At 41.9% G+C, this 23,456-nt stretch overlaps 1 protein-coding gene across 1 annotated transcript in view; it reads right to left on the bottom strand.

The window, feature by feature from the left end:
- Positions 1 to 23,456, bottom strand: part of ppp1cb (protein phosphatase 1, catalytic subunit, beta isozyme) — a 112,172-nt gene that overhangs the window by 49,240 nt on the left and 39,476 nt on the right. The window contains exon 3 of the mRNA XM_072551368.1: positions 3,014 to 3,244. Coding sequence (XP_072407469.1) covers positions 3,014 to 3,244 — 231 coding nt within the window. The remainder of the gene's footprint in view (positions 1 to 3,013; positions 3,245 to 23,456) is intronic.

Below are 23,456 nucleotides of genomic sequence, written 5' to 3'. Positions count from 1 at the left end.
ACCTTGCAAAACATCCATTTTACAGAGGAGGAAGTGCTGGATGTCTTCAAACATATAAAGGTGGATAAATCCCCAGGACCTGATCAGGTGTATCCTAGAACCTTTTGGGAAACTAGAGAAGTGATTGCTGGCCTCTTGCTGAGATACTTGTATCATCGATAGTCACAGGTGAGGTGCCGGAAGACTGGAGGTTGGCTAATGTGGCGCCACTGTTAAAGAAGAGTGGTAAGGACAAGCCAGGGAACTACAGACCAATGAGCCTGATGTCGGTGGTGGGTAAGTTGTTTGAGGGAATCCTGAGAGACAAGATGTACATGTATTTGGAAAGGCAAGGACTGACTAGGGATAGTCAACATGGCTTTGTGCGTGGGATATCATGCCTCACAAACTTGATTGAGTTTTTTGAAGTAGTAACAAAGAGGATTGATGAGGGCAGAGCAGTAGATGTGATCTATATGGACTTCAGTAAGGCGTTCCAAGGTTTCCCTTGGTTAGCAAGGCTAGATCTCATGGAATACAGGGAGAACTAGCCATTTGGATACAGTACTGGCTCAAAGGTAGAAGACCGAGGGTGGTGGTGGAGGGTTGTTTTTCGGACTGGAGGCCTGTGACAAGTGGAGTGCCACATGGATCGGTGCTGGGTCCACTAGTTTTTGTCATTTACGTAAATGATTTGGATGTGAGCATAAGAGGTACAGTTAGTAAGTTTGCAGATGACACCAAAATTGGAGGTGTAGTGGACAGCGAAAAGGGTTACTTCAGATTATAACAGGATCTGGACCAGATGGGCCAATGGGCTGAGAAGTGGCAGATGGAGTTTAATTCAGATAAATGTGAGGTGCTGCATTTTGGGAAAGCATATCTTAGCAGGACTTGTACACTTAATGGTAAGGTCCTAGGGAGTGTTGCTGAACAAAGATCTTGAAGTGCAGGTTCATAACTCCATGAAAGTGGAGTCGCAGGTAGATAGGATAGTGAAGGCAGCGTTTGGTATGCTTTCTTTTATTGGTTAGAGTATCGAGTACAGGAATTGGGAGGTCATGTTGCGGCTATACAGGACATTGGTTAGGCCACTGTTGGAATATTGCATGCAATTCTGGTCTCCTTCCTATGAGAAAGATATTGTGAAAATTGAAAGGAATAAGAGAAGATGTACAAGGATGTTGCCATGGTTGGAGGATCTGAGCTACAAGGAGAGGCTGAACAGGCTGGGGCTTTTTTCCCTGGAGCGTCGGAGGCTGAGGGGTGACCTTATAGAGGTTTACAAAATTATGAGGAGCATGGATAGGATAAATAGACAAAGTCTTTTCCCTGGGATTGAGGAGTCCAGAACTAGAGGGCATAGGTTTAGGGTGAGAGGGGAAAGATATAAAAGAGCCCTAAAGGGAAACTTTTTCACACAGTGGGTGGTATGTGTATGGAATGAGCTGCCAGAGGATGTGGTGGAGGCTGGTACAATTGCAACATTTAAGAGGCATTTGGAGGAGTATATGAATAGGAAGGGTTTGGAGGGATATGGGCCGGTTGCTGGCAGGTGGGACTAGATTGGGTTGGGATATCTGGATGGCATGGACAGGTTGGACCAAAGGTCTATTTCCATGCTGTACATCTCTGTCTCTAAACTCCATTGGCCATTTTTCAGAGCATGCCACCAACTGAGTGACAAACCTCCTCACTGTTTGCAACTCCAACAATCTTTATATCATCTGCAAACTTACCATTTAGACCAGCTATGTTTTCCTCCAGGGTGAGCAGCTGTTAATGGAGACGGTTAGTGGCTGACAATGGGTTGTGTGTAATAGCAGACTATGTGGTAACAAGGACTGGTGTTTGGGGGTGGGGGCTAGGACATAGGAGAATTCAAGCCCTAAAGTTATTGAAATTGGAATTAAGTCCAGCACGCTTAGAGTCCCTAAGTTGAAAATGAGGTGTCGTTCTTCCAGCTTACACTGAACTTTGCTGGAACACTGCAGCAAGCCTGAAACAGATACTAGCCAGGGAACAGAGTGGTGCTTTGAAGTGGCAGGCAACTAGAAGCTCCGGGTCACTTTTATGGGCAGAACATAGACGTAGTGAGAAGTGGTCACTCAGTCTACGCATCGTTTCCCCAATATACATTATTGTAAGCAGCGAATGCAGTAAATTAGATTATGTGAAGTGAAGGTAAAGCGCTGCTTCACCTGGAAGGTATATTTTGGCCACTGGATATTGAGGAGGGAGTAGGCAAATGGGCAAATGCTGCACTTTGGGCGATTACAGGGGAAAGTGCCATTGGGTGGGACGGAGCATGTGGTTTGGGAGTTAAGGAAAATTGGACCAGGATGTCTTGGAGGGAACTGACCCTGCAGAAGGAAGGGAAGGGAATGTGTGTCTTGTGGTGGAAATGGCAGCTAGTGACTTATGGATGTGGATGCAAGTTATACAGTAGGTAAGGACAAAGGGAACCCAATTGCTGTTGTGGGAGGGAAGAGAGGGGGTGAAGGCCAAAGTGCGGGAGATGAATTGGACCTGCTTGAGCACCCTGTCAACAATGGTGCTGGGGAATCTTTGGTTGAGGAAGAAGGTGGACATTTTGGAGGCTTCCTTTTCAAAGGTGACATCATCGCTGGAGATGGAGGAACTGGGAGAACGGAATAGAGTCTTTCCAGACAGCACAGTGCAAGTATGTATAGTTCAGTTAACTGTGGGAGTCAATAGCTTATAATGGAATATCAGTCCAGAATTTTAATTTACTGCATCCTGTTCACGTTTGATGAACGCTGGTGAGCAAATACTGAAGTTAGTTTTGCAGAACAAAACAAGTTTATTTTTATGCAGGAACAACAGAATCTTTTCAATACTTTATTTTAAGCAATTGTGCAAGTCAATCATGGTCTTTGACCGTTAAAGATACAAATTACATAGCAAAACCTGAAATATGTACACTAATTATACCCACTGAAAATATCATACAAAATAGCAATACCATCATTCAACAAGTTAAATAGTGAGAAGCAGTAACTCAGATACTTACACTCATCGTAGAAGCCATAGATACGATTGATACTGGCACACTCATGATTTCCACGCAAAAGGAAGAAGTTTTCTGGATATTTGATCTTGTAAGCTAGTAGAAGGCAAATGGTCTCCAGAGATTGCTTGCCTCGATCTACATAATCACCCAAAAACAAGTAATTTGCCTCAGGTGGAAATCCTCCGTATTCAAACAATCGCAGGAGGTCTGTGTACTGTCCATGAATGTCACCTAAAATGGAATAGAAAATTGAGAATTGAATAGACTCTGGAAACCATTACAATGTTTATACCATTTTGTTTCATTTGCAATACACGTTCCAGTATTTTTAAATTGTATCTTTTATGGTAGAAAGACTTGGTCAGAGGGTGGTACTTCAGAGAAAAATATCAAAAACTTGGGATTCAAGTTCAGGAGAAATGAAATGAAATGAGAATCAACCACACGGTTCAAGATGATCATTTCAGGTTCAAATTCAGGATAGTCATTTAATAGAGTTCAAGTTTTTCTTAAAATCCTGGTAGGAATGCTGAAGCAGCAATATCTCCTGTTCCAAATACAGGGATTATTGGTATTCATACAAAACAAGTCACTCCCTCCTTTCCATTTCTAAAGCATAAAAACTAGATTAGAAAGCTACTAAATAAAAAGAAGAGCAAATCACAAAACTATACCACGGTAAATAAGAAAAATTGAATACATTGAGTTTTTAAAGATCTTTACAAATTTTTGAACAGCATGGTAGGGGTAGGGGATTGTCTATTAATGCACAAGACATTTGATAACAATGTGCATAAATGATTGGTAGCAAAAGTTAGATTCCACAAAGTTGCGTAGAATATTTTCTTATAAAGAATAGCAATGTTTTGGAGGGAAGAGACGAATAGGCAATGCAGGGCTTGTTCTCTCAAATAAAAGCAAAACATTGCAGAGGCTGAAAATCAGAGACACACAATTTGCTGAAGAAACTTGGTAGGTCTGGCAGCATTTGTGGAGACAGAAATCAGGTTAACTTTTCGACTCCAGTAGGACTTCTCTCGTATTTGTTTTAGGGGTTGTTCTTGGATTCTCAGGACGCGACAAGTGGCATTTCACAGGCATGTGCACTGCCTTCTCTTCTTCACTCACATTTAGTGACTTGAATGAAAGAATAAAGAAACATTATTGTTTGCAGAGAACATCAAGTTAAAGGGTGTCATAAATTGCAAAACTTCAAAATACCCCAAACACCAGCAAAGCAGGTAAAATGGATGCTGTCACATGTACAGACTGTCCCCATGTTTTAGTTTATAAAAGAAATGACCAAACCCTCCAATGCTAACCCAGACACCTGTCAGGCCTTCTTAGTTCCTCGCACTAATTTAGTCCAATGTGGAGTAAGAGAGAGAAATTGACTGCTTAACAGGAAGGAAAGCTTCGATTAACATGGGCAGCGCCATATTTGTGACAGGCAGCACTCGATATTTGGTCGCTGCATAGTGATGTCATGCGGTAACCCTTCTTGCTCCTCCTGGTGGTGACATCCACAATAAAAACAGTCAACTGAGTCAGAGGAACACAGACAGACGAATTAAGTTCAGTCAATAAAACTGCAGCAAATTGAATTCCAAATAGGGTGGCAGGAGATCCAAGAACAGAGCAAGTGAAGCTAAATGTTCTTCTGAGTTAAGAGTTGAACTGGTGAAGGAGCAAAGGGAACTGTGTAAATAAAAGAAGTTAGCATAAAAACAAAATAATAGTGTGGATGCCTGAGCTCTGACATACTTGGGTGAAATCAGTTCAGAATTTTTAGCTCTAATTTCTTTGCCAAAAAAAAGCTAAGCCCCATAGTTTGCTGCACAAGAAATGAGTTATCAAAGAATAAATGTTGTGGGCAAGAAAAGCATCAAGAATGAGGAAGAATTTTATTTGTAAAAGTCCAGCTAGTGGTAATGACCTGATACACTCTGAAGGTGGCAAGAATAAAGACGATCAACGATTCTGAACAAAACTAAATGGGGCACTTGAAGGAAATTAACTTGCACACATTGCAGAGCCATGAACGGAAAAGCAGGACTCCCACAGCTACCTGGGATTACACCTCTCCCCACCCTACCTCCAACAAAAATGCCATCCCGTATTCCCAATTCCTCCGCCTCTGCTGTATCTGCTCCGAGGAGGACCAGTTCCACCACAGAACACACCAGATGGCCTCCTTCTTTAGAGACTGCAATTTCCCTTCCCACGTGGTTAAAGATGCCCTCCAACGCATCTTGTCCGCATCCTGCTCCTCCGCCATCAAACCCCACCCCTGCAACCGTAACAAGGACAGAACCCCACCTGGTGCTCAACTTCCACGCTATCAATCTTCGCATGAACCACATCATCTAACGACATTTCCGCCACCTCCAAATGGACCCCACCACCAGGGACATATTCCCCCCCCCCACCCATTTCCGCTTTCCCCAAAGACCGTTCCCTCAGTGACTATCTGGTCAGGTCCACACCCCCCAACAGCCTACCCGCCCTTCCTGGCACCCTCCCCTGCCACCACAGGAATTGCAAAACCTGCACCCACACCTCTTCCCTCACTTCCATCCAAGACTCCAAAGGAGCCTTCCACATCCAAAGTTTTACCGGCACATCCAATATCATTTATTGTGTCCGTTGCTCCCAATGTGGTCTCCTCTACATTGAGGAAACTGGACGCCTCAAAGCAGAGCACTTTAGGGAACATCTCTGGGACACCCGCACCAATCAATCCCCTGCCCTTTGGCCCAACATTTCAACTCCTCCTCCCACTCTGCCGAGGACATGCAGGTCCTAGGCCACCTCCACCACGGCTCCCTCACCACCTGATGCCTGGAGGAAGAACACCTCATCTTCCCCCTCGGAACACTTCAACCCCAGGGCGTCAATGTGGATTTCACCAGTTTCCTCATTTCCCTTTCCCCCACCTCCAACCTTCCAGCTCAGCACTGCTTTCATGACCTGTCCTACCTGCCTATCTTCCTTTCCACCTATCCACTCCACCCTCCTCTCTGACCTATCACCTTCATCCCCACCCCCATTCACCTATTGTATTCTATGCTACTTTCTCCCCACCCCTATTCCCCCTCTCACTTATCTCTCCACTCTGCAGGCACCCTGCCTCTATTCCTGATGAAGGACTTTTGCCCAAAACGTCAATTTTCCTGGTCTTCGGATGCTGCCTGACCTGCTGTGCTTTTCCAGCACCACTCTAATCTAGACTCTGGTTTCCAGCATCTGCAGTCCTTGTTTTTATCCTTTTGTGCAGAAACAAGTCTGTGATTGTAAAGAAAAGGTACTGTACATCAAGGACATTACAAAGCTACTGAGATCATCCAGTGACGATTTTAAGGCAATATGAACAATGAAGAACCAATGGAAGTATCTGCTGTGGTTACAGTCTATATATTTTATCCCTGTCAATGAGAAACTGAAACTTACTGGGAAGGCACGTTTTTCAGCAATGGCTCAGATCTTCCAATCAGGATCAGAAACACCATTTCTAAGCCTGAACAGATTTTAAAAAAAGATACTTTCTTCCATCAATTTTTTTGAGCAATTCTCTAATTCTCTAATTCACAATCCTTCAGAATTTCTCAGGTGGTTTAACCAATCTCCAGTCACCTGGAAATTGAAAGGCCTGAGCCAATACATCAATTCCACACCTCATCTATCCAGTTTTCATTTCTTTTTAATTGAAGGTATAAACTTAGCGGTGTTCAGGCTCTATGCACAACAGGAGCCCTCTAACAATCTATGCAAGAGTTGACTGGCTTTGTGGGTCTGGGAAAAGTAAATATTTCTCTAACAGCAAGCATAAAAAACCTGACTCAGAAAAAATGCTGAGGTATCTACCAACAAAGATTTAATTTTAATTTGTAATAAACGTGCTTTGTCATGCAGCTTTTTATACTGTCATCCTGGTCATCAAATTATTGGACCTCCAACTTGTTCCTAACTGAATTATAAACTTACAATGTATTTTTCATTACAGCATTACAGTGAGAGCTTAGTAATATGATACAAGTGAAAACAACATTAATGTTTTAACATCTAAAAGCTTTCAACAAATACTGCAGACTTCAAAGTACTCCATTTATTCCATGATGTCAGAAATAAGCCTGCTCTAACTGTGGAGAAGTATCACCTTCACAGCTGTAAAAGGTTGCACCATGTTGTGTATCACTATCTCAATGCTAAATTGTAAAGACTTCAAACAGATCTAGTAACTCAAGACTGGGATCTATGACACGTTGTAGGCGATCAGCAGCAGAAACCATGCTTCAACTTCATGGACTGGCATATTCTCCCATTTTACCATTAAAAAGAAGCCAGGGAATCATCCCGTTTCAATGAAGAATGCAAGGGGCATGATAAGAGCAGCACCATGCATACCTAAAAATAAGATGTCAATCTAGTAAAGCTACAAAGTAGCATTACCTGTGTGCCAAGCAAAAAAAAACCTTTTCTCCTTTTACTATTTGAATTAATTCACTAATTGAAACAACCAACTTGGATTGGTTGTAATTTTATGATCGTCTTTGCCACTTCATCAATTAGGTGCTTAGTGGCTTCAAAATGTTTTATAACATTAGCAATGCAAAAGTACAGTTTATGACTATAACAAACCAACAGCATCAGGAAACAAATAATGATTACAGAAACAATTAAAAAGTGCTGCACATTTAAAAAGCTAACCCTCAGACTGCAGCCTCACCAACACATATGAGGAACAGGGAAACCAGCATTTATGGACAGTTTTGCATCCAGTTTACATGGGTACTTTAAGAAGAAATGAGCTTGAAAGAACACGGAATAATTTATTATCCTCCCATTGAATTAAACTAACTGAAGCATCCCAATGATGACCTGGTTGAGCCCCTGCTAACTTGACTCCATCCAAAGTTTCAAACCAGTCTTTTTAATTGGATCAAAATGTCACACTTTAAACAATAATGTTTTGGAGCAAACAATTACAGTATAATCTAATGGAAATATTAGTAACAGCTCATTTATCATGCATAAATAGAAACCTTTCAGTTGCCTTCTCAACATGCTGTTTGAATAACAAAAAAGTATACCACAAGGTCAACCCAAAGTTTATTTAATGCTTATTGTTAGCAGAATTCCAGAAGATTAGGTACCTATTCATACCTTTACAGCTAACACAGTTCCTTCAATCCTTCCTTCAACTTATTCAAGCATGCGTGCATATTTTATGGAGGACCTGCCTGCTGATATTACAAAATTTTTTTGTGCACTACAAAGCACACATACATGGCTGGCATAGCATTAATGAACATGCGCACCACTTCTGCCAGAACTTCGAACGTGCCTGTGTATTCAAATTTGTAATGACATTAAACCTCTGCACCCTCCACCTGTTATTATCTCCTTTACTCCCCATCCTCCCCTTCAGCCTTACTACCCATAAACCTCTCAATCACCTGTACACACTCTCTTCATACCAGACCAAACATCCCTCATCTTACCCTCTCTTTGCACCACACCACCACACCCCCTTTCAATCTTTCAGGTGAGGAGTAACTGCAGAATCCAGGAGCGTGGAGCATGTTAAGCCTCAAGATCAACCCCACCCACAGCCAATGTCATTGCTGATGTCTACCATGCTTATTAATTAACTCTTTTTACTGTCAGGGCATTTCACAAAGGGTCCATATGCAGGTTTTGATGAGAAGGATAATGCTCAAACACAATGTAGCACCAGCAGACATGGCCTTTTGTGGATGAAAGACATATTCTGAAAAAAGCCACAGCAGAGAGGAGCGTTGGCTTAGTGGTACTGTTATAGGACTAAGAATCCAGAGACTTGGGTAATGTTCAAGAGCTTAGGTTCAAATCCCACCATGATCATTAGTGGAATTCAAATTCAGTAAGATCAGGAATTAGAGGTCTGCTAATGACAGTCAAACCATGGTTGATTTTGTTAAAAACAACACACATTTGGTTCACCAACATCCTTTAGGGAAGGGAAACTGTGATCCTCACCTAACCTAGCCTGACAAGCCGTTCAGCTGCATCAACTACCAAAACATCTCAAAACTGGAATTAAACCAGACAAACTACCTGACTTTCAACTCAGCACTGGAAATAATACACAAGACTCTGGAGACAAAAAACAAACTGCTGGAAAAACGCAGCTAGTCTGTCAGCATCTGTGGAGAGAAATCAGAGTTAATGTTTCAAGTCTACTGACTGTTCTTCAGAACACTGGATTTGAAGTATCAACTCTGCTTTCTCTCCACAGATGTTGCCACACCTGCAGTGCTTCCAGCAGTTTCTGTTTTTGCTTCACATTTCTAGCACTCACAATTCTTCATTTTACTTCAGTGCCAAACTCAACCCTGTCGACCTTGCAAAGTTCTCCTTATTAGCACTTGGTGGTTAGTATCAACATTGGAACAGCTGTTTCTCAAACTAGTCATACAACAATCTGGTACAGTCACACTTACACAATCATACCCTACATAGTTCCCAGACATCAGTGTTCACCATGCAAGTCCTATCCCACCAGCAGGGTGGAGCTAGCAGAGGTGTTAACAGGTGGTATACATTCAGGAGAGAGTTGTCTTGGGAGTTCTCAACATTGGCTCTGGACACAGGAACATAGAACAATATTGTGCCGACCTGTGAAACCAATCTGAAGCCCACCTAACCTATAATATCGCATTATCATCCATTTATTTATCCAATGACCATTTAAATGCTGTTAAAGTTGACGAGTCTATTATTGTTGCAGGCAGGACATTCCACGTCCTTACTACTCTGAGTAAAGAACGTACCTCTGACATCTGTCCCATATCTATCACCCTCACTTTAAAGTCATGTTCCCTCATGCTAGCCATCACCATCTGAGGAAAAAGGCCCTCATTGTCCACCCTATTTAATCCTCTGATCATCTTGTATGTCTCAACTAAATCAGCTCTCAACCTTCTCTCTAATGAAAAACATCTTCAAATCCCTCAGCCTTTCCTCATAAAGCCTTCTATACCAGGCAACATCCTGGCAAAATTCCTCTGCACTCTTTTAATGCTTCCACATCCTTCCTATCATGCAGTGACCAGAACTGTATGCAATACAGTTGCAGAATTTTGTACAGCTGCAACATGACCTCAGGAAGTCTCTCAGCATCAAGGAATCCCACTGATGACATGCATCACCTCACCTGCACAATCAGTACTCCATATTGAAAACTACTTGGAGGAAACACTGAAGGTTTCAAAAGGACAGAACATATTCTGTAGAACGGAGAGATGGAGGAGTTCTACCACTATAATCAAGAGAGGCCAGCTGCGCCGCACCACCATTGACTGACCTGGTTGGGCTCTATAAGAGGGAAAACATACTAGAGTTCATCCTCAATCATACTGCACATGCATCTGGCAACATAACATTGGTACTGCACAGTCATCATGGAGACAAAGTCCCATCATACATCCATTTTGCACAGCACTACCACTGTGCTAAATGGGAGAGATTTTGAACATATCTTAATTTTTTTTCTTCCTTTTGTAATTCAAGATTAGGCATCCATGAGGCACTATGGGGCATCAGCAGCTAAAATATACTCAAACAGATTCTGCAACCTCATGACCCAGTACATCCTCCCATTAGCAGATGGACTTTAGTTTAAAGAAGAGTGCAGGACAGCATGAAAAGAACTGCACCACACATACCTAAAAGTGAGTTGTCAACCTGGTGAAGTTACAGCTGGTCTATTTGCATGCCAAACAGAATATGCAGCAAGAGAGACACATAGCTAATTGATTTCACAACCAATTGATCAGATCTAAACTCTGCAGTCCTGCACATCCAATCATGAATTGTGATGGATAATTAACAACCACCCAAAAGGTAGTTCCACAATTATTCCCAATGATGGGACCCAGCACAACAGGACAAAAAAATAAGGCTTAAGCAGTAAGAATAAGCAGCCAGAAGTGCCAAGTGGACGGTCCAGCTTGACTTCCTCCTGCAGCAAAGATCCAAGTCAAAGGCAAATTCAATTCACTCCTTGAAAGCACCCAATGCAAAGGCCCTCTCAGCATTCCAGCAATAGTACTGAGGATGTGCGCTCCAGAACTTGCCACACTCATGGCCAAGCTGTTCCATTATTAGCACAACATTGATTTGTATCCAAATTATGGAAAATTGCCCTGGTATGTTTTATATGCAAAAAGAAAGACAAATCTAAACTGGTCAATTACTATAGCTTCAGTCTGTTCTAAATCATAAAAGCAGATAAGTCGTAACCAACAGTGCTATCTAGCAGAACTCATGCAGCAATAGCCTGCTCACTGACGCTCAGATTGGATTTTTACCAGGGACACTCAGCTCATGACCTCACTACAGCCTTGCTTCAAATGCAAGAGGTGAAGTGAAAATAGTTGCTCGACAGCTTGACATCATTTGACCAAGTGTAGCATCAAAAACCTATAGCAAAACTGGAACAATGGCAACCAGAGAAAACTTTCTGCAAGATAGCATAAAATGAAGATAGCTGAGGTTGCTGGAGGTCAATGATTGAAGCTCCAGGACACAATTGCAGGAGTTCCTCAGGATAAAGCCTTCGACACATGTCCATCTTCGGCAGCTTCATCAGCAACTGTTCCTCGATTGTAAGGTCAGACATAAGCATATAAGCTGATGGTTACACATTCTTCAGCACCATTCTGATGGCTCAGTCATAAAGCAGACTGTGTCAAAATGTAGAAAGACCTGGACAATGTCCGGAATTGGGATGACCTGGGGCAAGTATCATTTGCACCACATAAATGCCATCCCCAGCGTGAATCTAACCATTTCCCCTTCATATTCAACGGCATTACCATTCCACATCTGGTGGGAGAGGGAGTTACCATTAACCAGAAACTGAACTTGTCATATAAATATTGTTGCTGCAAAGGCAGGTTAGAAACTAAGAATTCAACAACAACTAACTCACCTAATTCCAAATTCTGTCCAGTATCTACAAGGCATAAATCAGGATCCTTCGGTCCAACCAGTCCATGCCAGTTTTTTAGTCTAAAGATGTGCAGGTTCAGGTGAATTGGCCATGCTAAATTGCCCATAGTGTTAGGTGCTTTAGTCAGAGGCAAATGGGTCTGGGTGGATTACTCTTCGGAGAGTCGGTGTGGACTTGGGATGAAGGGCCTGTTTTCACACTGTAGGGAATCTAATCTAAAGGTCCTCAAGTATGGAAACAAATCACAGAGTAGAACTGTACAACATAGAGGGCCAGACTAGGCAAACTAACTGGTAATAATAGAACAACCCGGTTGATTTCTGGAAACTTAGAACAATGCTGATTTGGATGTTTTAAGGGGCTTTCCAGTGTAAACAAAAAACTTCTCTTCATCATTGTTATTCTGTAGTTTTATGAGACATCGGATATAAATTGGATACCTTGTATTTTAATATAAATTGTTTCATTTTCAAAAGTACTCCTGATGTAATTTGTTTTGGAATCTTTGGAGTTTTTCTGTGCAGTTTTTTTTTTAAAAAAAAGAAATTGTTCAGTGCTTCCATTGAACAGCCTGTAAAAGAAAATGGTTAATTGGGCAGAGGTAACAAATTGTAAGTGGAGATGCTTCAAAGAATTTGAAACTACACTAACATACCCTATTGCACATAAATAGATGATGTTCAGCTATATGGAGCCATTGCTAAGCAAAGGGTTATAGCCCTTTTGGATCAGATCTCTACCCAATGACTAAACATTATAATAGCAAATAGAAATACCGTATAGTTAAAACAGCTGTCAGAACTGCAGTCGGCAACATGACAACTATCATAGGCTCTTTTTGTTTTTATCAGGCATTGACAATTTACAACAGATTCAATCAGAATGGAAAGTACCAAACATTCAAGAATAGAAGGGGGCATGGAAAAGGAATCAAAAGCTTGCTGTTGATTGTGGGAAAGGTGTTCTAATTACTCATTTAAGCTGATTACAGCTGAACAGTGGTACAACAAACAAGGGTAGTGCTTATACGATTAATGAGCACGGCCTTGGGTGGTGCTGTAGAACAGAGGAACCTAGGATTTCAGGTACATCATTCTTTGAAGTTTGAGTCACATATACTCTGGGTGGTTAAAAAGGTGTTTTGGTATGCTTGTCTTCATTGTTCAGTCCTTGGGAGTAATGGAGTTGGCATGTCATGTCGAGGTTGTACAGGACATCGGTGAGGCTTCTTCTGGAATATTGTGTCCCGTTCTGGTCACCCAGTTATAGGAATGATATTATTAAATTGGAGAGAGTTCAGAAGAGACTTGCCAGGATGTTGCAGGATATGGAAGGTTTGACTTATAAGGCTGGATTGATTGGGATGACTTCCACTGGAGTGTCAGGGGTTGAGGGACGACCTTGTAGAAGTTTACAAAATAATGAGGGGTATAGATAGAGTTAATGATAGTTGTCTTTTCCCTAGGATGGGGGGGTGGGGGAGGCGGGGGTAGAAGACTTGGGGTATATTTTTAAGGTGAGAGGAGAGAGATTTAAAAAATATATGAGAGGTAAATACTTTAGAGGGCAGTTTGCATTTGGAATAAACTTCCCGAGGACATGTTGGATGAAGGTACAATTACAGTGTGTAAAAGACATCTGTATAAATACATGAATAGGAAAGGTTTGGAGGGAATATGGGCCAGGAGCAGGCAGGTGGGACTAATTTATTTTGGGATTATGTTTGGACCGAAGGATCTGTTTCTGTGCTGTAATAACTTTGACTCTGATTTGGAAACACTCAACCAAATTGTAAAGACTTAGCATGTTTTTGTGAAAGGGAAAACCTAGTTAGCTTCCATTTCAGAGCTCTTTGAAGGAGTAACATCCTGTAGATAAGGGAGCCCATTGGCATACCGTATTTGTATTTGAAGAAAGGTGCCACATAAAAATTCCCCAAGGTAGGATCTCATGGTATAGACTCTATCATAATTTAGAAGATTGGCTTGCAGAAACCTGAGAATGCGTAAGTAGGTAGTTTTCAGAATGGCAGTATATGAGGAGTGGGGCCCCACAGCGGTCTATACTGAAATCTCAATGTCAATTCATGTCAATGACTCACATAAAGAGAGCTGTAGCTTTGTAACAAAATGACGTGAAAATAAGTAAAATAGTACATTGGGAAGAGGACACAAGGTTGCAGACTGATTTATAGATCATTGGGCAAAAATCTGGCAAAGGGAATATAATGTGGGAAAATATTGAGGTAGGGAGAATAACCGAATAGAGCATTGCTTAAGTAGCATTGTGTATTTCTGAGGTGCAGAGGGACTATATTCTCATGCAGTAAGAATATTGGTTTTACCCTTAATTGGTATTCTAGTGAATTGTCCCAATGAAATGCAAAACAATAATCTTAATTTTTTAGTTAGATCTTCAGAAACCATTAAAAAAAAATTGCTTATATAATGTAAGCTGCTGTGGTACTTAGTAACAGGAGTAGTCCATTCAGCCTGAACCCACACCTTCATTCAATTAGATCATGCCTGATCATCTCCCTCAATGCCACTTTCCCACAGTATCGCTACATCGCCACACAATTACTCTCCAAAATCTACTGATTTCTGCCTTGAAAATGCTCAAAATGTGCTTCCACAGCACTCAGACCTGATAAAGTTAATTAGTTGGATTGAAGAGTAAAGAGCTATTCATGGCTGCCTGGAACATTACATCATTAGCTCAAAGCTAGACAAGCACTTCCCAGTTGTCATATGTTGAGTGTAGGTATTGATTTCCAATTTATATCCCTTCTTACAGATGATACAGTTAAAACTTGTCTTATATCCATGTCAGGAAGGCATGTAATGAAGCTAGATTAACTGCACTGATGCTGCTTTTCCATAGTTTTGGTATGGCCTATCAAATTCATTTGGCAGCTTTATTTGTCAGAACTGTGTCAGAGATAGCTTTGGCATTGTTCTATTTCAATAAACTGCAAGAGCATACTTGCCATTTTACTATTTGGGATCAATGCAAAATCAACTTCATTTTTATTTTCAACATCTTTCCCTTACACAGTTGAGTCCTTTATTTTCTGATAGTGACCTGTTCGAGCACTAATGCACATCTTTAGAATGACTGCAAATGGAATGCTGTTTTAATTTATTAGATCAGCAAGTGCGGCAGGCAAAGCTTTCAAAGCACACAATGCTACTATGCCTAGGAGCAACAGCACCTAGTTGACATTTTGAAAATAGCCTTGCAATTGAGGATTCTCTTGCAGAAAAAAATTGAAAACCAAAAACAGACGCAACCAACGCATCTGGTTAGATGAATTTCTAAACCGGTTTGTTTGGAAAATCAAAGTAGGCCAAACCTATATTTTTAAAAAAATCGAAATCTTGCAGCTCAGCCTTCTAACATGGGATAATAAGTGCACTTCTATCTCTAAGTCCATAGGATGTGAATCATGTAATTTTTTAACTGTCAAAATAAACTATCAAATGAATCACTGCTCTATGTAGGCTCACACCCTGATTTGCATATAGTTGTACAGCACCACCACCTAAGGAAAACAGGATTTTTTTCTTCTGTTCAGCTAACTTTGCAGGAAATAGAGATCACTTTACAATATGCTGTATTGCACAGTAATGTGAATGCTGATTTTTCTGCAGAGGTACTTATCCTCTGTTAAAAACACCTGAATGTCAAACACAACTGAAAGAACCAAATAGCTCATACAAGCCTTTAAAAGCAGTTTTGACAGAAAGTTTCCAAATATATCATGCTTTACATTTAAGTATTTGATCAAAGACTCAAATTATTAACAGCTGTAAGAGTACTTTCATCATAAGCATTTGAAAATGTCCTAAAAGATAGCTACGAAAGAGAAAGAGTTGCAAACAGGAATTTCTACCTGAAAAAAAAGTTTTTGGCATGGCTAATATGGACAGCTCATATGGTTTCAGTTCACAATAAATGTGGTAGAGACAAATCAGGGAAATACAGACCAGTGAGTCCAATAACAGTGATAGGCAAACAATTGGAAAAAAAGAGCGAAGGAGAAAATTAATCTCCATTAAGTTGTTGGAGGTGATTCTGAAAGGTAGGATTTACATGCATTTGGAGAGGGGAGGATTGATTAGGGATAGTCAGCATGTTTTGTGCAAGGGAAATAGTGTCTCACCAACTTAACTGAATTTTTTGAGGAAATGACCAAAAAGGTCGAAGAGAGTAGATGTAGTTGACACGGACTTAAGTGAAGCCTTTGACAAGGTTCCGCATGGAAGCCTAATTCATAAAGCTAGATCACATGGGATTCAGGGTGAGCTTGCCATGGTATACAAAATTGGCTTGATGGTAGCAGACAGAGGGTGGTGGTGGAGAAGGGTTGTTTTTTGGATTGGAGGCCTGTGACCAGCAGTGCTTCATAGGGATCAGTACTGGGTCCACTTTTGTTTGTCATGTGTGTACAATTTGGATGAGAATATAGTTAGTAAGTTTGCAGATGACACCAAAATTGGTGGTATAGTAGACAGTGAAGATCTTCTAAGATTCCAGAAAGATCTTGGTCAATTGGGTCAATGGGCTGAGGAGTGGCAAATGGAGTTTAATTTGGATAAATGCCAGGTATTGTTTTGGCGAAACAAACAAGGGCAGGATTTATATAATTAATGGTAAAGTCCTGGATAGTGCTGTAGAACAGAGACATCTTGGAAAATTCTTCAAAATTTGCATCACAGGTGGACAGGGTAGGTAAGACAACATTTAGCATGCTTGCATTCATTGTTCAGTACTTTAAGGAGTTGGAACATCATATTGAGATCATACAGGATGTTGGGGAGGTCTCCTCTAAAGTACTATGTGCAGTTCTGGCATTCCTGCTATAGGAAAGATCTTATGAAATTGGAGAGGGTTCAGAATAGATTTAGAAGGGTGTTGCTAAGGAATGGAGGGTTTGAGTTATAAGGAAAGGCTGGATAGGCTGGGATGTTTTTCATTGGAGCATAGGAAGTTTAGGGTTGACCTTATTGAGGTTTGTAAAATCATGAGGGACACAGATATGATAAATAGCAAGAGTCTTTTCCCCCGGGTGGGGTGCACTCAAAACTAGGGGACAAGTTCTTAAGATGAGGGGAGAAAGATTTAAAAAGAACATGAGGGGCAACATTTTTTTTATAATAGAGAGTGTGGTTCATATCTGAAATGAACTATCAGAGGAAGTGGTGCATGCAGGTACAGTTACAACATTTAAAAGACATTTGGTTAAGTACATGAACAAGGTAGGGGACTTGACAGTTTATCTGGATTTCTGAAAAGCCTTTGTCAAGGTCCCATATGGGAAACTGAAAGGAAGTAAAAGCTCATAGGACCAGAGCAAGGTGGATACAAAACCGTCTCCTGTCACTAAGAGAAAGGATGATGTTAGAATGCGGTTTGTGTGATTGGAGTCCTGTGTACAGGGATCATTGCTGGGCCCCTTGTTATTTGTATAAATGATGTAGATGAGAATGTGAGGAGGATGATAAGTTAGTTTGCAGATGACACAAAAGTTGGCCAAGTGGTTGACACAGAAGGGGAGGGTGTTAGGTTGCACAAGGATATAAATCAACTGGTCAGGTGAACAAATCAGCGATAGGTGCAATTTAACCCTGATAAATGTGAGGGGATATATTTTGGAAGGAGAAGCAAAATAAGGGAGTACTCAGTGAACTGAGAGACATTAGGAAACAGAGGATCGGAGACAACTTGGGGTGCTTGTCCACAGATCGTTGAAGATGATAGAACATGTTAATAGTGCAGTTAAAGCTGTAATGGGACGCTTGCCTTTATTAGTCATGACACAGATTATGCTAGAGCTATACAGAACTTTGAGGCCACAGCTGGAGTACCGATTTATTACCACATGTACCGAGATGGCGAAAAGTATTGTTTTGTGTGCTAACCAGACAAATCAAGTACATCAGGGTAATAGAACAGAATACAGAATATTGTGTTACAGCTGAGAAGGTGCAGAAAAAGACCAACTAATATATGAGAGATCCATTCATTAAATCTGATAACACCTGTTCTTAAATCCGTTGCTGTGTGTTTTCAAACTACTGTATCTTCTGCCCAACAGAAGAGGAGTGTGGGAATGAGTATAACTGGGCTGGGAATGGTCTTTGATTATGTTGACTGCTCTCCTGAGGCAGTGACATATATAGACAGAGTTAACAGAAAGAAAAAGTTAGTCTTCATAAATAACTGGGCTGCATTCACAACTCCCTGCAATTTCTTGCATTTTTGGGCACAGCAATTACGTACCAAGCTGTGGTGCACATGGATTGAATGCTTTCTGTGGTGTATCTACAAAAATTGATAAGAGTATTATGGATATGCTGGATTTCCTTGGCCTCTGAGGAAGTAGAGGAATTGGTGCGTTTTCTTGACTGTCGCAATGACACGGATGCCCAGGATAGATTGTTGGTGATATTTACTCCTAGAAACATGAAGCTGTCAACCATCTCCATCCCAGCACCATTGATAGAGACAGAGCATTTCCTCACTCCGCTTCCTGAAATCGACAACCAACTCCTTCATTTTGCTAATATTGAGGGAATGACTGTAGTCTCTCTCTTTTCTGTACTCTCTCTCAACATTGTTTGAGATTTGACCCACAATGGTGGACTCATCAGCAAATCTGTAAATGGAGTTAGAGCTGAATTTTGCCATACAGCCATGAGCCTACAAGGAATATAATGAGACACCAAGTATGCAGCCTTGCGGGGCACTGGTGTTGAGGATTATTATGGAGGTAGTGTTGTCACCTATCCCTACTGATTGCAGTATTTGCTTAAGGAATTTGAGGATCCAATTGCAGAGTCCTAGATCTCGGAGTTTGGTTGGAATTATGGTGTTGAAAATGGAGATAAAGTAAATAAAGAGAGTCAGGAAGCTTTGAGGGGACTTGAGGAATAGGTTTTCACCCAGAGAATGGCAGGAGTCTGGAATGCATTGACCTGGAGGCAGCTGAAATGGGGAAGCCTCATAACCTTCAAAAAGTACTTGGATGAGCACTGAAGTGTCATAACATCTAAGATGGTTTTTATTTTCAAGATCCCCACCCCCCCAAAGAAGGTTAACTGCCAAATAAAATTGATGCAGTGTGCTATCACACCACGAACATGCTTGCTCCTGCAGGAAGATTCAAGAACCCTCCAACTTCACCATGCACACCAATTTTTAAAAAGAATATCTCACGGGAATGTCAGAGCAGACTTGATGGGTTGAATGGTCTATTCCTACTGTAATGTGCCTATGATACATTGATTGCTAGCACAAGAATTAGGAGCTGTATTATTCTTCAAGCTGGTTCTGCCATTCGATATTATCATGGCTGACACGAGCATGACTCAAGTCAATCTTCTCGGGTCTCTGGTGCCGAGAGGCAGCAGTGCTAACCACTGAGCCACCGTGCTGCCCGCTCAGCCACCCTCGGCTGCCCTGAGAAAGGTGGTACCGAACCATCAGTTTAAATAGCTGAAGGGTGTATGATGGAGATACACCCAATGTTGATCTGTTCAGGATTTTGACCCAAAGAGTGGATGCATAATGCTTAAATTGAAGGGAACTATTGGGTTCACAGTTTCTTTCCTCATCCAAAATTCACATGGCCTGTACAGGGTGGCTTCAACTATGAAATGAGCAACAAAAAGTGGTGACATTTTGCCAACATCACAGGTCTAGTGATACAGAAAGCCAAGCTACATCCCTTTCTTCTTTAAGAGGGGGGTTATTATCTGCAACTTTTCCATTTCCAGGAACTGCTCCAGATGATCACCAATGTATCCTCTACTGCGATAGCTACCTCTTCCAAGTCTCTGGAATACAGCTTATTGGAACCTGTCAACTGGTCAACTCACAGTCCCACTAACTTGTTCAATATTAATACTTTATTAATAGTTGTTTGCTTCAGTTCTTCATTCCCACTAGCCTTTTGGATCTCTATTTCTGGAATATTTCTTCTATCTTCCTTCATGAAAACAGACACAAGGTATTGACTTTTTCTGCCATTTTCCATTATAAATACTTAGGTCTCTACCTATAATGACTCACTTTTACCGATGAAGGGCTTTTGCCCAAAACGTCGATTTCGAAGCTACTTGGATGCTGCCTGAACTGCTGTGATCTTCCAGCACCACTAATCCAGAATCACTTTTACATTAGCCAATTATTTCCTTTTAACATACCAAAAGGAACTTTCACAGTCCATTTTAAATTATGACCAGATGAGGAGCTCTCCTCCTTTCCACCCCCTTGGTTGGCCATAAAATAGATTTAAATTCTTTTATCACAATAGCATACCTCACTCCAATTAAATTGGAGTTAATGAATTTCTACCATGGCAAAAAAAGAGCCAATTACAATTCTTTGAGTGAAAGGAGAGCAAGTTTTATTGTCTGCTAACTCAAAGAAATAATAGAGACACAATGTTAAGCAGCCTATCTTCAAGTTCCCAAGAACATAGGAAATAGGACGAGTAGGCCATCCTGCCCATCATGGAGAAGTGAGGACTACAGATGCTGGAGATCAGAGGAGAGTGTGTGGGACTGGAAAAACATAGCAGGTCAGGCAGCATCTGAGGAGCAGGAGAATCGACATTACTGCAAGTGCCCTTCATCAAGATATTTAATTGGGGAAAAGGAAATTACAATGCTATCAGACAGGAGTTGGGAAGTACAAATTGGGAGCAATTGTTCCACAGAAAAGGCACAACAGACATGTGGAGACTGTTTAAGGAGCAGTTGTTGTGAGTGATGCATAAATGTTCCTCTGAGACAGGCAAGAAAGGGTAAGATTAAGGAGCCTTGAACGAGAACCGAGGAGCCCCTCATCAAAAGGAAGGTGGCAGCTTACGTTAGGTTGAGGAAGCAACGATCTAGCACAGCTTTAGAGGACTACAGACTAACTAGAAAAGACCTCAAAAAAATGGACGGAGGCAAGCCAGGAGGGGGCATGAAAAAGGCTTGGCAGGAAGGATTATGGAGAACCCAAAGGCATTTTATTCATATGTAAGGAATAACAGAATGATCAGGGATAGTGTAGAGAACTTGTGTGTTGAGTCTAAGCAGATAGGGGAAGCTCTAAATGAGTTTTATGCTTCGGAAAGGGACCTTGTTGTGAATGAGAACTTTTGAGGAGCTGGGAAACAGGCTTGAACAGATCAAGATTGAGGATGTTGATGTGTTGGAAAATTTGGCAAACTTTAAGATTGAGAAGTTCCCCAGGGCCAGACCAAAATTATCCTAGGTTGCTCAGCCACTGGCTAACATATCTGCTTCCTCACTCCCCATGGGAGTCGTACCAAAGGACTGGAGGGAGGTGAATGTTGTTCCTCTTTTCTAGAAGAGGAATAGGGAAATCCCTGGCAATTACAGACCAATCAGTCTTATGTCTGTGGTCAGCAAGGTTTTGGAAAGAATTCTGAGGGATAGGATTAACGACTATTTGGAAAAGCATAGCGTGATTAAAAGCAGCCAGCATTACTAAGAGGAGCCAGTCATGCCTCACAAACCTTATCAAGTTCTTTGAGGTGACGACGAGATAGGTTAACGAAGGTCAGGCAGTGGAAGTGGTGCTAATGAACTTCAGCAAGGCATTTGATAAGGTTCCCCATGGTAGGCTCATTCATAAAGTCAGGAGGTGTGGGATACAGGGAGATTTGGCTAGGAGAAAGTGAGGACTGCAGATGCTGGAGATCAGAGCTGAAAAATGTGTTGCTGGAAAAGCGCAGCAGGTCAGGCAGCATCCAAGGAGAATGCCCGAAACGTCGATTCTCCTGCTCCTTGGATACTGCCTGACCTGCTGCGCTTTTCCAGCAACATATTTTTCAGCTTTTCTACGGTCTATCAGGAATGAGGCTTGAGAGCCAAGGAGGTGGAGAGTTAGATGGGAGGGGTTGGGGTGGGAGAAGGTAGCTGAGAGTGCAAGAGATAAGTGAAAATGGGGGCAATGGTGGTAGGTCAGAGAGGAAGGTGGAGGGGATAGGTGAGAAGGAAGGTGGATAGGTAGATGATGGGGCGGGGGGGGGGTGAGAAAACTGGAGAAGTCCACATTGATGCAATGTGGTTAGAGGGTCCCAAGGTAGAAGATGATAGGTTTTCCTCCAGGTGGGTGGTTAAGCTGTGGCAATGGAGGCAGCCCAGGACCTGCATGCCCTTGGCGCAATGGGAGGGGGAGTCAAAGTGTTCTGCCACGGTGCAGTGGGATTGGTTGGTACAGGTATCCTGGAGATGTTCCCGGAGGTTTTCTGCAAGTGGACATCCTGTCTCCCCCAATGTAGAGGAGACCACAATGGGAGCAACAGATACAGTAAATGACATGAGGAAGTAAAACTCTGATGGATGTGGAAAGCTCCTTTAGGGCCTTGGACAGAGGTGAAGGGGGGAGGTGTGGGCACAGGTTTTGCAATTCCTGCAGTGGCAGGGAAAGGTGCGGGGAGGGGAGGGGACCTGACAAGAGATTTGTGGAGGGAATTGTCTCTCCAGAATGCTGACAGAGGTGGGGAGGGAAATATATGCCTGGTGGTGGGGTCCATTTGTAGCTGGTGATAATGGTGGAGGATGATGCAATGTAAACGGAAGTTGGTGGGGCAAATGCTCCTCAGATGCTGCCTGACCTGCTGTGCTTTTCTAGCACCACACTCTCAACATTTGGCCCCTCAAGCCTCCTCTGCCATTCAATAAGATCATGGTCGATCTTTGTGGCCCACTTACCTGCCTGCCTACCATAACCCTCGATTCCTTCATTGTTCAAAGTCCAGCTTTGTTTTTCTCCTATCGGAATTCCTGGTCAGGTCCTATCCTGCAACAGTTGCACAATCACAGAACTGTGACAATGCATTTGTAAATCTCTCCAAAAGGATATTAGTCTCCAGGCTGTTAAAGCAAACCGGAATTCCTTGCAGAGGTCTCAACTGCCCAAGTCAGTACCAATCCCCTAGATAAAGCCCTCCCCTCAAAACCATTTCTCTGCAACTTGTCCATCTGCTCAATCTTATTTCTATACTCATTAACACTTGGTATTGAGAGTAATCCTGAGATTATGGCCTGACGTCGCGCTTTTCTGCCTTTCTTGACTGCTTAAATCCTGTGTTCAGGACTTCATTCCTCCTTCCACCTCCTTCAATTGTACCAATGTGGACTAGCAGCTAATCTTCCCACAAAAGAATATCTTTTTGCAGCTGGAAAGATGCCTCCTTTAATTATTGAAACTCCTCCCACTGTTGCTCTTCTCGTCATCTTGTCACTTGCGTAAATGAGTCACAATACCACAAAATTGGCTTTTGCTGCTGTCTTTTGCAGAGATAGTGCCAAAATTAGTTAATGAACAAGAAAGACTCAGTACCAGATCCCAGTTGGGACTGAAAGCCAGAGTTCATCAATTAGTTGCATCAAGCCATGCAGTAAGATAGTGTTTAATGCCTAC

Source organism: Chiloscyllium punctatum, chromosome 3 (assembly GCF_047496795.1).
Source record: "Chiloscyllium punctatum isolate Juve2018m chromosome 3, sChiPun1.3, whole genome shotgun sequence".
In the NCBI taxonomy this organism is placed as follows: Eukaryota; Metazoa; Chordata; class Chondrichthyes; order Orectolobiformes; family Hemiscylliidae; genus Chiloscyllium; species Chiloscyllium punctatum.
The sequence above is the reverse complement of the archived record's forward strand: the minus strand, read 5'-3'. Positions and strand labels throughout refer to the sequence as shown.